Genomic DNA, 16,139 nt, shown 5'->3' with positions numbered 1-16,139 from the left:
GGAGCTTGCTAGCCAATCAAAATGTGCGTTTCACAACCTCCAGCTGCATTGTGTTGGTTTCACCTGTTTGGGGCCCAGTGCTTTCAAACGTTCGCGGACTACACGCGGAGGAATCTTAAACTCGATCTTAGGCCACTAAGCTTGCTCTTTTCGGTCATCTTACCCTGTGCTCTGTGGAAGGCGTTTCCCCCTGCGTCTGGCAAAGAAGCGCTAAGACCCGCCAGGGACTCCCTCCGAGCCTATTATGAAATACTGGAGTCTGAAATGAAATCCCTAAACTAGAAGAAAAGGGGCCAGAATCTGAATCGTACGTCTCTGCCTTTAGCTCGTCTCTAGCTTCCAGTTTTCTGTATTTACCCGAAAGCCACGCCTCTGTCACATCCCCGACCTCAATCAACCGGCCCCGATTGCTTACACAGCGCATGCGAGCTCTGCCCGGGAGCCCAGGGCTCCCAAGCACCAGGAAACCCGCCCGGTGGAAAGCTGGTACAGCTGCTCTCAGCGACAACGTGGGTGGCTCTGAAAAGAGCCTTTAGGTTGACTGCTATAGACACGCGCCCTAGGCCCGCTCTCCGCGGATGCGGCGGGCCAGCTGGATGTCCTTGGGCATGATGGTGACGCGCTTGGCGTGGATGGCGCACAGGTTCGTGTCCTCGAACAGGCCCACCAGGTAGGCCTCGCTCGCCTCCTGCAGCGCCATGACGGCCGAGCTCTGGAAGCGCAGGTCCGTCTTGAAGTCCTGCGCGATCTCGCGCACCAGCCGCTGGAACGGCAGCTTGCGGATCAGCAGCTCGGTCGACTTCTGGTAGCGCCGGATCTCGCGCAGCGCCACGGTGCCCGGCCGGTAGCGGTGCGGCTTCTTGACGCCGCCCGTGGCCGGCGCGCTCTTGCGGGCCGCCTTGGTGGCCAGCTGCTTGCGGGGCGCCTTGCCGCCCGTCGACTTGCGCGCCGTCTGCTTCGTGCGGGCCATAGCGCTGTTCAGGGCAGGAGCCCCGGGGCGGTCCTATTTATAGAAATGACCTCGTCTCGATTGGGCCGGGAGAACTGGGCATTTCTGAAGTGGGATCCCATTGGTTAGAGTTCAATCCTGCTTGCTGCGGCGGGAGACCGTTAAGGCAAACGTTTCTCCCCTTTCTTTTCCACAATCTCACATCGAAAGGGTTTATCTTTTTATTAAGACCTGTTATGTCGCTTTTGTAAAGGTGATTGCTAGTCTGTTTTGCATACTTCGTATTCTAACAGATTGCTTCCGAATACAAGCTTCTCCCTCTGCGAGCTGGGATTCAGTGTTTGGAATCAAGGCGTGGGGTGCACGTCATGACTGAAGCGGAATAAAAAAATAGGCAGTTCCTAGTGAAAAAAAAAAAAAAAAAGGCAGTTAAGGCAATTTAAAAAGTTGGACTTCTCTTTCGCTGACTTCTCAACCCAGCCAAAGCCGTGTTATCCGTTCTTGGCTGACCAGTTGCTTCTCGAACACTCGTGGTCCCTACGCCTTTTCTCCGGGATGTGGTTCCCGTGTCGTCTCCCCTCCCCCGCCCCCGCACATCAAGGGCCGGTTAGGTCTCTGCAGATGACCGGTTTCTAAAGCAGAGGGTTAACACCGAACATAATTTCTCCTTTACAACTGGGAAAAGTTTTTAAGTAGTCAAGGCCTTATCAGCCAGGTTCTAAATTACAGTTTCAAAGGAAATACACTGGTACTTGGTTATTGAGTTAACATTTTTTATTCAATAAAGGTAAAATGTCTTCTAATTACAAGTCTCATATTTCTGTTTTCCACGAGGAGAGCAAAGATCCTTTACTTGTGAATATTTCATATACTTTGAAGTATTGTTCACAAAAATGTGTAAGTCCATGATTACGTAAAGGCTTCTGATATTTTAAAGTTATACTAGTTAATATTAAATGTTTAATTGTATGCTTATTTTATTGAAAAAGCATTACATACAAATCTTATAAAAACACAAACCTGAGAACAATAGCAGGCCCAAGAAGCTGACCTTGCTGTTGTCAGTATGAATTTCAAAAATCAAAGTAAAAAACCCTGACCTGGAGGGGGTTTCCTGCACATAAAGCACACTGTAAGAACTTGTTGGCTTAATTAACACATTCAAGAATCCACTCCCTCGTGGGCATCATCACCTTCCCTAGGGACACCTGAAATTCCCTTCCTGTCGAGCACTAGTGAGTGTTTAAGAGTTTTTCTGCATACACTATATCCTTTAATCCTAACTCTGTGACATTATCTGCCCCCATTTTACAGATAAAAAAAAACTGAGTCCCAGAGAAATCATGGCTTGTCTTGATAAGAAACAAAGCCTACATAATATTCTAGTGCAAGAGAATCAAATTAAATGACAGAATTTCCCATTTCATTAGGCTTATGGAGTCCATTAAGGTATGTGAGCATTTTCCCATCATGCAATCAAGCCATCTAATGATTCCCACCAGAAGTGCCAGTGGGGCCTGGATGACAGCTGAAGGGAGCCCACCGCCACGATTCTCTGCAGTCTTCTTTCTTGATGATGCAGAAATCCTGATCACGTGTGTGTGATTGTGTCCATTTAAGTCATAAAGATTCTCCAGCTCTATGTGGCATCTCTCTTTATCCATTATTTTGTTCAGCTGTAGTCAGAAAATGTTAAATGCAAACTCCCAGAAATAAACCACACTGAAGTTTGAAATTGTTAGGCCATTTGGAGGAGTGTGAAACCTCACTCCTTCCTACTTGGACAGGAATCGCCCCTGTACCCGGCATTTCCTTGCTGCACTTGCTGCCTGCCCATCAGCCACTCAGCTACCGCACTGTGGAGGTCCCAGCGCCGGTGATCAAGTAACCCCATCATACTTACTAATGGCCTCAAAGCACACACTTCCAGTATGGTATGTTGTTTAATTGTATTTGATTGTTCCATATCGTTCATCTCTTATTGTGTCTAATTTATAAATTAAGCTTGTTCCTTGGTGTATGTATACACAGTATAGTCAGGGGGTCTCAGAATGTATATTCCACAGATCAGAGGGAACTACTGTATTCAGGGATAGAATCCAAGAGTCTTGGGGTCTATTTTACTTTTATTACATTAAGAATAACAAAATTCCAAGAGTCATCCTCTGGCTTAAGGAAAATATAACACAAGAATTGCCGGCCGGCGCCGTGGCTCACTAGGCTAATCCTCCGCCTAGCGGCGCTGGCACACCGGGTTCTAGTCCCGGTTGGGGCGCCGGATTCTGTCCCGGTTGCCCCTCTTCCAGGCCAGCTCTCTGCTGTGGCCCGGGAGTGCAGTGGAGGATGGCCCAAGTGCTTGGGCCCTGCACCCCATGGGAGACCAGGAGAAGCACCTGGCTCCTGGCTCCTGCCATCGGATCAGCGCAGTGCGCCGGCCGCAGTGCGCCGGCCGCAGCGGCCATTGGAGGGTGAACCAACGGCAAAGGAAGACCTTTCTCTCTGTCTCTCTCTCTCTCACTGTCCACTCTGCCTGTCAAAAAAAAAAAAAAAAAAAAAAAAAAGAATTGCTGCTCAGGAAATGGGGGTGTCAGTTAAAAGGTTAAGTCGGGAAAAGAATACAATAACCCCACGTACAGTTCCGTTAGAAATCGCCTCCAGTGACAGAACTCAGACCCGTATTGGCTGAATTTCTACAGTGCACGCAGCGGACACCACGTCGCCCTTCCGTGACAGTTCACGATCTGTTGCTTTCCGGTGCGCGGGGACCTCTGCTTCTCTGCAGGAGGCAGGATATTTTTCCTCCTAAAATTTCTGAAGCTTCTTTCATCAGAGCTTATAAGGACCTTCAGGTTAAAGACAGAGAATTTGAATTTTATCACTTGATCCCAGAGCTGCAGTGGGGAGAAATGCCTAGGATGCTCAAGGTCTACCATGCAGGAAACAGCAGGAAAACAAGATTTCAATGCATGACTTATTGGGAATACCATCTTTATGTGTACAGGTGTTTACGTTTAGTGCAAAAGTAATGGACTAAGTTAAAACAGGTGTTCTGGAAAGAGTTTGAGTTTGGTTTCTGGTTTCCAGTGCAATCTGGGTTATGAGCATCCCAAGCTGAGGGCAACCGTATCTTCAGCTTGTGGGTTGGTCAGGCCCTGCGCCCAATTTGGTTTCATCTTGAGTGAGTGATCTGCAGGCCTGCGCTAAATTGGGAAGCCATAGGATTTTGAGCTTCTCCCCTTATTCCATTCGGAGATAAACTCATTCCTTCCACATCCTGATCATTGGATAAAAACATAGCACCCTTCTTTGTACTGATTTTTTGACACTACCTACCTGTACTGTACAACTTAGAATTTATAAAATGTTTGATTTTAATATATTACGTATTACACTGGAATTTGAGGATCAAGTATGTTATTCACAGTATTCTAAAGCTATACAAATGTATTTTTATTCCAGTAACCATTCTCATTGAGAGCTAAGCTACATAGCGCAGAAATGTTAACAGCTATATATGTTTAAGGATTGTATTTTTAATATGTTTAATAAATTTTAATGTGTATTGTAGGAGAATAACAATGTTTTCTTCAAACCTCATAAGTTCTTGTGGGAACTGAACCCTGCCACAAAAAGAACCCTGCCACAAAAAGATCAACAAGAGGAAAAACAAAAAAGTTTAACACCTTTATTCCATACACATGTGGGAGACACCCAGGGAGTGAGTAATTATCAAATTATCAAAGAGGTAGCTTTGAATTCCAGCCCATCTGACAACTTCAACAAAGAAGAGTACTTTTTTTAGAGGGGTGGTAAGACAAAGGAAAAGGACTTTGAGTCCCTAGGGGCTACAGGTTGGGGAAGGCAAATAAAAGGCAGTTGAAGGCCAGTTCCTTAGCCTTGTTGATGTGAGTGCCTCTACCACCACTTCAGGCCAATAAGGATTAGTACTCTCAGGCTAGTCTTTGCTCCCCCAGGGAGAGGGGTGGGGCTGGCAGGAAACTTTTGGCTTCATACATCTACACTCTGTTTTTCAGCAAATAGAGAGGGCAGAGTTTTCCTGCATCGACTCAATTGTCTTCAACAATCCCTCAGATCTGAGAGTGGCGTATTCTGGCCTCTCACAGTTTCTTCTTCTCCATCATTTATTTTATTTTTTTATAATCAAAAATGTATATTCATTATTTCATTTAATAGTGAGTGACAGCTTTGGGAGAAACATAAACCCCAACTTACAGGTGAGGAAAATGACGTGGAAAGAATAAAGAACCCAGCCCCCATTTCCCTGACAGCCTTGAAGAACTCGGAAACCAGTGGTCTTCTCATTGGTAAAATCAAACCCCAGCATCCCACAGGGTTCCAGTGCGAGTTAACTAATTATGTAAATAAGACAACCCATGTAAAATGTTGTATAGACTGGGAGCGTGTGAGCACTCACTAGAAGATAGCTATTCTGGTTAAGTATTAATAAAGATACACCCAAATTAGTATGAGAACTGGAAGAAGGAAACAACTAACTAGGGACCTGACATTCAAGCAAGAACTTAAAAAGAAATTTTACCCAGCAGAATAAAAGTACAAACTGGAGAAAGGTAGCAGCATGCAAAAACATGAGACCGGAATCATGAACCAAGAGAGCCTACTGTAGGGAACTCAGCAGAACTGTGGCAGGCTTCCAGTTTCTGAATGGCTTCAGGATTGCTTTTTTATCTATTCCACAAATGAAGGTATATCTTTGTTACTGGAGAAATTGCAGGGTTCTTGTCTTCGCGCAAGAAAGAATTCAGGCGTGAGACAGAGAGTAGTGGGAGGTAAAATAGCAAGGTTTATTAGGGAAGGGACATCTGTAAGGACGGATGGGCACCTCTCCAGACAGGACCTGGGAAAGAGTGCAGTCACTCGGACTTGGCGGGGGAGGGGGGGGGGGCAAGGTTACAGGGTTGAGTGGAGTACACCTGGCCAGACCAGGCGGGCGGCTCAGCAGAGAGGCAGAGGGCTGAGCGTGCAATCTGGTTGAGGCCGGGGGTTTTTAAGGAGATGGGTCTTTGTCTTCACACATCTCCTCCTGAAACAAAGGATTTTATGGCTGTAAATACTAAGAAGCTCCTATCTGAGTTTTCCCTTGAAGGTATCAGACAGGAGGAAGGCTAGCTGGCACCGCTGTCCTGAGTTAGAGGAAGGGTGAGCAGGACCCTCTGGAGAATCAGGATCCGGAGCAGGGTGTTTGAAATGCAGATACTGGGCTGCATCTGGGAGATTGTGGAAGATTTGTCAGGCAGAAGGGGCAGGGACCTCCACCTGGCAGGTTATCAGGTAGAAGAGGACAGGGCAGGATGCGAAGGCCTGGCTGCCCCTGAAACATTATCATATCGGGATGACTTTGAGATGTAGATGCATATGCTGGACATAGATGTCTTCTCTTTAGGCCTGTCATACACACATAAGCTCATACCTAACTTCCTACCTAACATCTTGTCTTATAATTGTGTCTGTAGGTACAGCACGGATTAATTAAATGCAAACTTGGAGAATATATAAAATTTCTTTCAAGTTTATTTTTAATCGACATAAAATCACATGTACTTCTCATTCACAACATAATGTTTTGAAGTATATTCACAATGTAGAATGGTCAAATCTAGCTAGTAACAAATGCATTACTTCACAGTTATCAGTTTGTGGTGAGAAGACTTAATACTTCTCTCAGCATTTTTCAACAATACAATATATTGCCATTAACTATAGTCAAAATTGTAATATCCTGTTTTATTTTTCATATATCAAGAGCTCCCCAAAATTGAATCTTACAAAATGTGACATATGTAAAGGGCCAACACTGTGGCTTATATGGATAAGGGTCACTGCCTGCAATGCTGGCAGCCCATATGGTCACCAGTTCGATTCCCAGCTAGCTGCACTTCCAATCCAGCTCCCTGCTAATGGCCTGGAAAAAGCAGTCACCCATGTGAGAGACCCAGAAGCAGCTCCTGGCTCCTGGCTTTGGAGTGACCCAGCTCCAGCCCATTGTGGCCATTTTGGGAGTGAACCAGTAGACTTTTGTTTTAAAAGATTTATTTATTTATTTGAAAGGCAAAGTTACAGAGAGGCAGAGGCAGAGAGAGAGAAGTCTTTCATCCACTGGTTCACTCCCCTGATGACCACAACAGCCAAAGCTGTGCTGATCTGAAGCCAGGAGCCAGGAGCATCTCCAGGGTGCAGGGGCCCAAGAACTTTGACCATCTTCCAATGCTTTCCCAGGCCATAGCAGAAAGTGGGATTGGAAGTGGAGCAACGGGATTCGAACCGCTGCCTATATGGGATGCTGGCACCACAGGCAATGGCTCTACCCAACTGTGCCACAGCCAGGCCCCGAGCCAGCAGATTTGACACCTGTAAGGCCCTGTACGTTGTAATGTTTTCAAGATTTGCAGAGCAGTTTGCTGGGCTACAGTGGGTGAGATGCATGTAGTTGGTGAACAGAGCAGGCAAGGCAGACAGGGACCAAGGGGAAGGAGCCTGAATGATCTGTACAAGAGTCTTGTTAGGTTGGAAGCGCCCATTTTGAAGCACAGTCTTTCCTATGAAAGATTTAGCAGGAAGTGCATGGCACATGCAAATTCTCCACAAAGTTGTTGAAATCCACTGCCTCCTGCCAACAGCTCAAAGTGGCTGTCCCTCCCTCCCTCCCTTCCACCCTGCTCCTGACTTAGCTGCTTGGCTGTGAAAAGAATCCTGGAGCTAATGGGAGACTCTCACGTTCTTCTCTGAGACTTTGCCCCTGGATTTCTCTGAAGAGAACTGCCAATGCCAACCCTTGTTTTAGGAGGAAAGTTTTTTTGCAGGGAAAAGCCACCCCAATTCATCAATAACCACGTTATTAATTCTACCAAAAAGATTCAGTCTCCTGCCATTTGGTTCCTATGAGTCAGGCCTTGCGACGAACTGCTTTCTCCAGCTAAATTTTACTTGTAAGGAGAAGGGAAACTTGGAGGCGATTTGGTTTATGTAATGGTGGTTAGGCCCCTCAAAGGAGGATGAAGACGGCTGAACTGTGGAGAAGGAAACAAATCCGTTTTCTGTCTACTGTCCTAGCTTCTCCAGTTGGAGCCCTATAAACTAGACTGACCAAAGACAGATTAACAGGAGAAAAGCAAGCAAAAGTTTATCAACAGTGCATGAGGCCCACACATGGAGCACCCCTTGGAGGTGAGGAACTCAAAGGACTGGTTAGAACTGGGGTTCTCAAACTCAAGAGGGAGAGGCAGGGAAAGACACTTATGGAAAAGCAATTGACATTTTGGAAAGATCAAAGATCCCTTAGGAAAACAGATCCGTGTCTTGTGACGATACCTGTGTGGGTGTGGCCCTGATGGCGCAGAAGCGGTCCTGCGCAGGGCTCCTTCGCTTGCACCGGCTGTTAACACCCACTGCGGCCTTTAGGAGGATGTGCTACCCCATAGGTGGATTTCAGGAACTCAAATCCCATCCCTTTAGCTCAAAGGAATTTTTATGCCAACAGTGGCATGGTTTGGGGTAGCAAATCCTGGTCCCTTCAAAAGGGAAGTGGACGGACATTCTGCCTCCAATGCCACCTAGAGTCCTGGTTCTTGTGACGCCAAAAGTCATTTTCCGTCCGCCTTGGCTTGCAGAAGTTTTTACCGTGTTGCAATTAGGTGTCCTTTCCTACTAGTATTTATCAAATGCAGTACCTTTTCAGCCCCTAAACAGATAAACGATGATTGAGCTTGTACTGGACGCTGAACCACATGTGAGCTTAAAAAGGAAAATAAGGAAAACGTTACAGGAAAGAACAGAGTCCAAGGGAGATGAGATGTGGAAGACGCAGACAAAATAGCACGGTAGGCTCTGCAGGCGGTGCTCAAGGATCAGAAAAGAGCACGTGTGTTTTTCTGTGCAGCAGCGTTAAGGGAGAGGAAGGTACCTGGTTGTGAATTCTAAAGTGTTGGCTTATGCATGCGGCTACACTGATGCAGAGTGGAACCATTCCGTGAGCAGACAAGAGAATCAGGCTTACCGGAAGAGGAGGAGGGAGATTCAACGTATCTCCCACGCTGAAGTTCAGATATTTTGATTTTGGGAGATTGGAGTTCGTCATGATTCAAGTCTCCGGGTGAACGTATAGGTCTGAGACAGAGAAATCTGGACAGGAAGGGATCTGCCGCTCATCAACATATTGAGAGAAATCAGAGCGGAAGGAGAGAGGAAATGGCACAAGTTTAAAAAAAAAATTTTTTTTTTTTCAGAAAAAAAAAGCTCTGATGCAGAAAGCGGAACATTTTTCTCGTAGATCCTCCTATGGAGTGCCCTGGTAAAGGAAGCAGTGTTGAACCCGTGTGGATTGCGCGGGGCCGTTTCTGGTCCTGACTCGGTTCCGGAGCTGTCCTCCAGCGGGGACACAACCCGGCCACTGTACCCAGGCCGAAACAAGGGCAGATTTTAGAGGCTCTGCAGGGACGAGAGGGCGTCGGCAAAAAGCCCTTGGGAGATGCGAATAAGCAATCGCCACCTCCACCCCACCCGACTATCCACCCGCAGAGGGTGCACGGCAGCGCACGGAGACTCCTGGCCTCCCGGCCTTCCTAGTCCCTAATCCGTCCTGGGGGGAGCTGAAAAATGGTGCCTCACACCAACAAAACGCGAGCCCCAGGGACGATGGCGCCCGGCCCCTCTCCTCCCTCTGAGCACGCAGCCCAGGCTCCGCGGCTCTCGGGTCGCCCGGGCCTCACGGCGAAAACAGCTTTTGGGCAGTTTTATGTGATCGATCGTGTTTGGGGATCCTCTGCGTGGATTCGATCGGGCACGGGCGCTTTTGCCTCCGACCCCGGATTCCATTTGCCCTTCCCCAGGTCCCCTCTGAAAGCCCACCCCAGGCCCACAGCGCGGGAGACCGCGGCGAAAAGACTGCGGAATCAGGAGGCTAACAGTTCTGAGTCAAACTCTCCTTAAGAAAAAAGGTTAAAGTGTGGTAAAGGGACCCGTGCAGGCGGAAGGGGGGGGGAGGGGAAACGGAAGCGAAGTGACGTAAGGTCGGGGGAGCAGGGCCCGCCCAGCGGGCTTCCCGCCGGCGCGCTTTCCGTTCCCAATCCGGTCCGCCGCGCTTGTATATCCAGGGAAGCCGTGGCGGGCTGCGGCACAGTCCGTTCTCTGAATCGCGGCAGCAATGTCTGGCAGAGGCAAAGGCGGCAAAGGCTTGGGCAAGGGCGGCGCCAAGCGCCACCGCAAGGTCCTGAGGGACAACATCCAAGGCATCACCAAGCCGGCCATCCGGCGGCTGGCTCGGCGCGGCGGCGTCAAGCGCATCTCCGGCCTCATTTACGAGGAGACGCGTGGCGTGCTGAAGGTCTTCCTGGAGAACGTTATCCGGGACGCCGTCACCTACACCGAGCACGCCAAGCGCAAGACCGTCACGGCCATGGACGTGGTGTACGCGCTCAAGCGCCAGGGCCGCACCCTCTACGGCTTCGGAGGCTGAACTGCCGCTGCAGTCCGCTTCCACCTCCCACCCCAAAGGCCCTTTTTAGGGCCGACCACGCGGTCTTCGGAAGAGCTGGGCGCTCGGGCTGAGAGTAATGGCCGAGTCAGGCAGTCAGACTCGGGGGGTAGTTTTAGTAGGTACCGGGGTGGTCCTGGGGCGGGGTTTCCCCGGAGCAGCGAAATTTCCAGTACTCTTGTCGATCCCGGGGGTGCCGGGCTTCGCGGGTTCCCGGGATGTGTCGGGGGAGGTGGAGGCCAGTGAGTCAACACGAACAGTCCGAATTTGATCAGCACAGTAGCCAAGGCAGCCCTTGGTCTGCAGTTGGGCCGCGCCAATTCTATCGCTGGACCCCGCTTGACTTGGCTAACTTGCCCCCTTCGTTTTCTGTCACTGCCCAAGGAGTGAGTGAGCCAAAGCACCCTTAAGGGCCATTTTGGCCGGTGGTTTCCGACCTGTAGTTGGTTGTTTGCAATAAAGATGAGATTGTAAAAGCCAACGACAGTTAACTATTTAAAGCCAAATAAAAGGATGAGACGTAATTAGTTGAGGGATGAACCCAGGGCCGGTTTTAAAAGTAAATTGCTTCTAGCAAGTTTTCTGGCCAGTGCACGAGAAGTATGGTATTCTGTGATATGTGTTAAACAGTTCTCAACTTAGCATTGCAAGGACACGGGTGGAGACAGGTTTTAATGTGTCCCTATAAACTTGAGCAAACTACATAATGTTAGCCTGCAGTGGAAGTAAGTCTTTTGCAAAAACAAGTAATTCGGGCAGGTGAATTTTACCTATTAGGGCTTGCTTGCTTGCTTGCTTGCTAAGACACCTGCAGGAACATACCCACCACGGGTACAGAAAGCTCAATTTTGTTTTAAGATTTTATTATTTATTTGAAAGAGTTACAGATAGAGGTAGAGACAGAGGTCTTCCATCCGCTGGTTCACTCCCCAGAAGGCTGCAATGGCAGGAGCCGCGCTGATCAGGAGCCAGGAGCTTCTTCCGGGTCTCCCACACAGGTGCAGGGGCCCCAAGAACTTGGGCCATCTACTGCTTTCCCAGGCCATAGCTGGGAGCTGGATCGGAAGAGCAGCAGCCAGGACTAGAACCGGCACCCATAAGGCCAGGGCTTTAACCCGCTGCGCCACAGCGCTGGCCCCTCAATTTAGTTTTGACAAGGCAGAAGGAAATGGTTCTGTATCAGCATGGCAGGCAGTTCTGTACACTGCCATTCCTTCTAAACTGCTCTGGTTCAGGTTGAAATGTGGTGGGTCCACACTTCTAATCCTGAAGCTTAATTATGATTTTGCCACTATTTGCCTGTGAGAGTGGTTTGTTATTTGGCATCCATGTGAGAAATAAATTGGAGGCTTCTGTGTGCATGATGTTTCTTTTTCCCTTTAAAATCTGTAATTTATAGTGTCTATTTAGCACCCTTTTGTTTTTTAACTTCAAGGCAATGCAGAGTGAATATATTTGATCCTCAGATGCTCTGAGAAAGGATATGAAGATTGAAGAAAAAGGATAGAGAAAGAGTGGATGGAAAACATGTCAGTTGTCTTAGTGATCTCAAATCTAGCTGCATAGGAAACCTGGGGACTTGTTAGAACCACAGTCTTGGGTCCCACCCCAGATCTGGCGAATGAGAAACTCTGGGGGGCTGCGATGGAGCAGTCTCCAGTCTCTTCTAGGTGATTTTAATGCACACTGAAGTGGTTTTTTGGTTTAAAGATTTATTTAAGAGAGAGAGAGGTCTGAAGTGTTTCACTCCCCAGATGACCACAGCAGCAAGAACTGAGCCAGGTTGAATCCAGGAACTTCTGAGTTTCCCACAGGGGTGCAGGGCCCCAAGCACTTGGGCCATCTTCCACTGCTTTCCCAGGTCATTGGCAGGAAGCTGGATGGGAAGTAGAGTAGCTGGGACTCAAACCAGTAGCCATATGGATGCTAGCCCACAGGCAGAGGCTTAACCTACTACACCACAGCATCAGCCTGAAGCTTTTTTGTTTTATCATGAGCGGGTTACACAGGATTACAGTTCTGGCCTTCTGATGGGTTTTGTCCCCGTCCTTTGATTGATTGTCTCCCCAGTTGTGCTTAGAAGACTCTGCTTCCACTGGTTTCTCAGGTCTGCCTCTCGTGGAGCTGTCCTGGCTGCTGGGGCCAGAGGTTTCTGACTCCAATAAATCTTGTTTTGCTCACTGCCTTGTCCCTGTGGAAATTCTTCCATGTGAGACAAGAACTGAAGTCACCTTTCTGCATTGCCATTTGACCAGAAACAATTACAGAGTCCAGTGTGTGGAGCTACTTCCATCACCATGGCCACAGGGGCACTGGAGTGTCCCACTATCAGACCTCCCTTTCCAGGCTCCCTGCTTGCCTGCGTGGTAGCGCTACACTCCTCCACAGCCAGGTCAATGCTCCTGAGCACCTTTGACCGTATTCTAACTTTTCTTCCTTTGAAACCTTTCACTCTGAGCTTTATGTATGCCATATATTTCTCTACTTGAGCCAAAAGGACTGTCATTTGTGCAGCTATTAGTATATAAAAAGTATGAGTGAATAAGAATGTTGAAATATTAAGAATGATTTATATATATTTGTAGGTGTTGGTTTTTGTTAACATTCATGGAACATTTCTGAATTTTTAAAATTTCTTTTAAAAAGCATGAATATCATTTTCCTCAAAACAGAGAATCTGTGATGTGAATCACAGCAAATCTCAGCCAAAGTTAGTTTCTCTTATTTAGTTGTTACAGAGAATCCTGCCTTTTCTTTTTTCCTTAATATTTGTTTATTTTATTCAAAATCTGTTGGTTCACTCTCCAAATGGCCACAATGGCCAGAGCTGGACCAGGCCGAAGCCAGGAGCTTCATGCAGGTCTCCTGTGTGGCTGCAGGGAGCCAGAGACTTGGGCCATCTTCCACTGCTTTCCCAGGTGCATTAGCAGGGAACTGGATTGGAAGTGGAGCAGCTGGGACTCAAAACGGGCATCCATATGGGATGCTGGCCCTGCAGATGGCAGCTTTACCTGCTATGCCACTGCATCGGTCTTGAATTCCTGCCTTTTTGAGGGGACTTTTTTAAGGATCAAATGAAAGGGCCAGAAGTGATAAAGAAACCAGAAGTTATATATTTATTGCCTGTTTAACCCCAGCTAGTTCCCACATGCCTGTAATCATGGGAGGATTACTGAAGGGAGGAGCAGCTAGAATATGGAGCAAGTAAGACTGAGCATTAAGATGAGGTTGCAACACGCCAGACTCTTCAGGACTGGACCAAAAAAACAAAGCCATCCTAAAGAACCAAATGGACTCCCCAACTGACTTGACTGTTATTACTCAAGAATATTCAAATCCCTGAAAACGCTAAAAGGTAAATGGTATCACTATCATGAATGAGGAAGCTGCTGTTTAGGTGATGGAAACAACATGGCATTCTCTGATACACCATGGTGCGTGCTCCTAATTTTACCAAGACATTTGTCTAAAATATCACACACTTTGCAAATCATGAATAATCTGAGGCTCTATTAATATATTTGTCATTTATTTAGTAGAACCAGAGAATATTAGTGCTAGAAAGCACCAAAAAACAATCGTCTGGCCCAGTTTCCTTGTGTTTTTCTGCTGGCTTCAGGGTAGGACTCTTTCCTACCTTCCTGGGCCCATCTGGTCCCTAGCGGGACCTCTCCACAGCCCTGGCCCCAGCGGCCTCCTCGGCAGCTTGCACTCCCGGGCTGCCCACTCCCACAGGCAGGGAGGCCCAGAGTCAGCCGGGGGGCCCCCCTCTGCCTCCATGATCCCTGCCTGCCCTGTCCCCCATCCAGCTTCAGGCAATTTTCTCTGTGCCCCGAAGTCAACACTTCCCCTCCAGTCCACAGCAGGCGGCGGGGGGTGTCCCCTGTGCTCATCCTCAGCCCCTCTCCCCTGCCTCATCCCTGCCTCAGGTGCTGCTCACTTCCCATTGCTCTTGTCCCCTGCCCCCGGACTCACCTTCTTCATGTGCAGCTCTGACTGTTACCTATCTGCTCAAGGAACTGGCCTGGTTCTTTGCTTTCCTGGCTCTTTTTCAAGCTTCGGTCCCAGTCTTTTTCCACCCCTGTGGAAAACCACTCTACTGTGTTTCCAGCATCTTGTTTAAATGTATGATTGCCAAGTATATTAATTTCCGTAAGAGCATTGTTTTCTACTTCACTTCATTTTTTCCCCCTACAGAGTAATATGCCTTGAAGGCTGTTTTCTTGTTAGGTGTTGCCATGGCCTGAATGCATCCCCATCGAATGCGTACACTGAGCCACAGGTGTCAGTGTGATAGTGGGGGAGGGGGCACCTTCAGGGGGCAATCAGGTCATGTGGGCCTGGCTCTGGTGGACCGACATGTGAGGGAGCTGTCCTCAGCCCCCATGTGATGAGAATACACACGTTGAAGGGCACCACCTAGGAGGAGCACCCCAGACAAGCAGGCGGCCGGCACTTCGAGTGTGGGCTTCCCAGAACTGTGAGCAATGCATTTCCGTTGTTTATAAACTATTTATGAAGTCTAAGCTACTGTGTTGCGGCAGCCTGACGGGGCTAAGGCCATGCTCTACTTGATTTCTTCCTGCTGCAGCGTACGTGGTGGACTGTCTACCATGTTTTATGTATCTTTTTTTTTTTTTTTTTGACAGGCAGAGTGGATAGTGAGAGAGACAGAGAGAAAGGTCTTCCTTTTTGCCGTTGGTTCACCCTCCAATGGCCGCCACGGCCCGCGCACCCCGATGCTGCGGCCGGCGCACCACGCTGATCTGAAGGCAGGAGCCAGGTGCTTCCCCTGGTCTCCCATGGGATGCGGGGCCCAAGCACTTGGGCCATCCTCCACTGCCTTCCTGAGCCACAGCAGAGAGCTGGCCTGGAAGAGGGGCAACCGGGACAGAATCCAGCGCCCCGACTGGGACTAGAACCCAGTGTGCTGGTGCCACTAGGTGGAAGATTAGCCCATTGAGCCACAGCGCCGGCCCTAGGTATCCATTCTTCCAGTGACAAATGTACACATTGTTTCCAATGTCCCACCTGATAGAGATCTGAGAATTTCTTCTGAAAAAATATCCTGGAACAGAACCACGGTTCCTATCATCTGTGTATCCTTAATTGGCCCAGAAAGCACCAGGCTGCTCTTCAGAATGGCTGCCCTGGTCTACTTCCCGCCAGCAGAGCACAAGCAGCTCAGCTCCCACCTTGGCTTTTTCGACCTCCCAGGATTTGCTGGCCTGTCCTGTGTAAAGTGACATCACGTCATTTACTTACAGAATAAAACCTGCCCTCGCCCCAGGTTAGCACTCTGGACACCCTACATGAGCTTACCCCAAAGTCCCCACAGCTCATTACTGGCTTTTGCTCACCCATGGCCTGCACACAATTCTCCTTTTATTCTCCCGGTTCTTCCGCCTGCAGTAGACTGCTCCTGTCCCAAGTTTTCCTACAAGTGCTCCAGAGTGAGCCCGTTTCATTGACTTCCAGATAGCTCAGTTACCATCCTTCTTCACCTTCCACCACCACATGCCTTCCATTTAATGCACAAGTTCTCACAGAGCCCAGAGACCGGTTCTTGTTCCTGCAACCTTACACACCTGCCCCAGGTATGATGAGAAGCTGAGTTTCCTATCAAACAAAACAGTAATTAAGTGAAAGGTGAGTGATAAGCCTTCTGGGAACCCAGTATTC

The 16,139-nt window shown here is 48.5% G+C and overlaps 2 protein-coding genes across 2 annotated transcripts; one reads left to right on the top strand and one right to left on the bottom strand.

Annotated features, from left to right (window-relative positions):
• Window positions 1-558: 558 nt before the first annotated feature.
• LOC100354195 (histone H3) lies at window positions 559-989 on the bottom strand. The gene has a single exon (XM_017345564.3). It carries the CDS (start codon window positions 968-970, stop codon window positions 560-562), a length of 411 nt encoding a protein of 136 aa, XP_017201053.2. The 5' UTR covers window positions 971-989; the 3' UTR covers window position 559.
• A 9,027-nt stretch (window positions 990-10,016) lies between these two features.
• H4C14 (H4 clustered histone 14) lies at window positions 10,017-11,931 on the top strand. Its single transcript, XM_051858718.2, has one exon. It carries the CDS (start codon window positions 10,128-10,130, stop codon window positions 10,437-10,439), a length of 312 nt encoding a protein of 103 aa, XP_051714678.1. The 5' UTR covers window positions 10,017-10,127; the 3' UTR covers window positions 10,440-11,931.
• The last annotated feature ends 4,208 nt before the right edge of the window (window positions 11,932-16,139 follow it).

This window comes from Oryctolagus cuniculus, chromosome 7, assembly GCF_964237555.1.
Source record: "Oryctolagus cuniculus chromosome 7, mOryCun1.1, whole genome shotgun sequence".
NCBI classification, from domain to species: domain Eukaryota; kingdom Metazoa; phylum Chordata; class Mammalia; order Lagomorpha; family Leporidae; genus Oryctolagus; species Oryctolagus cuniculus.
The sequence above is the reverse complement of the archived record's forward strand: the minus strand, read 5'-3'. Positions and strand labels throughout refer to the sequence as shown.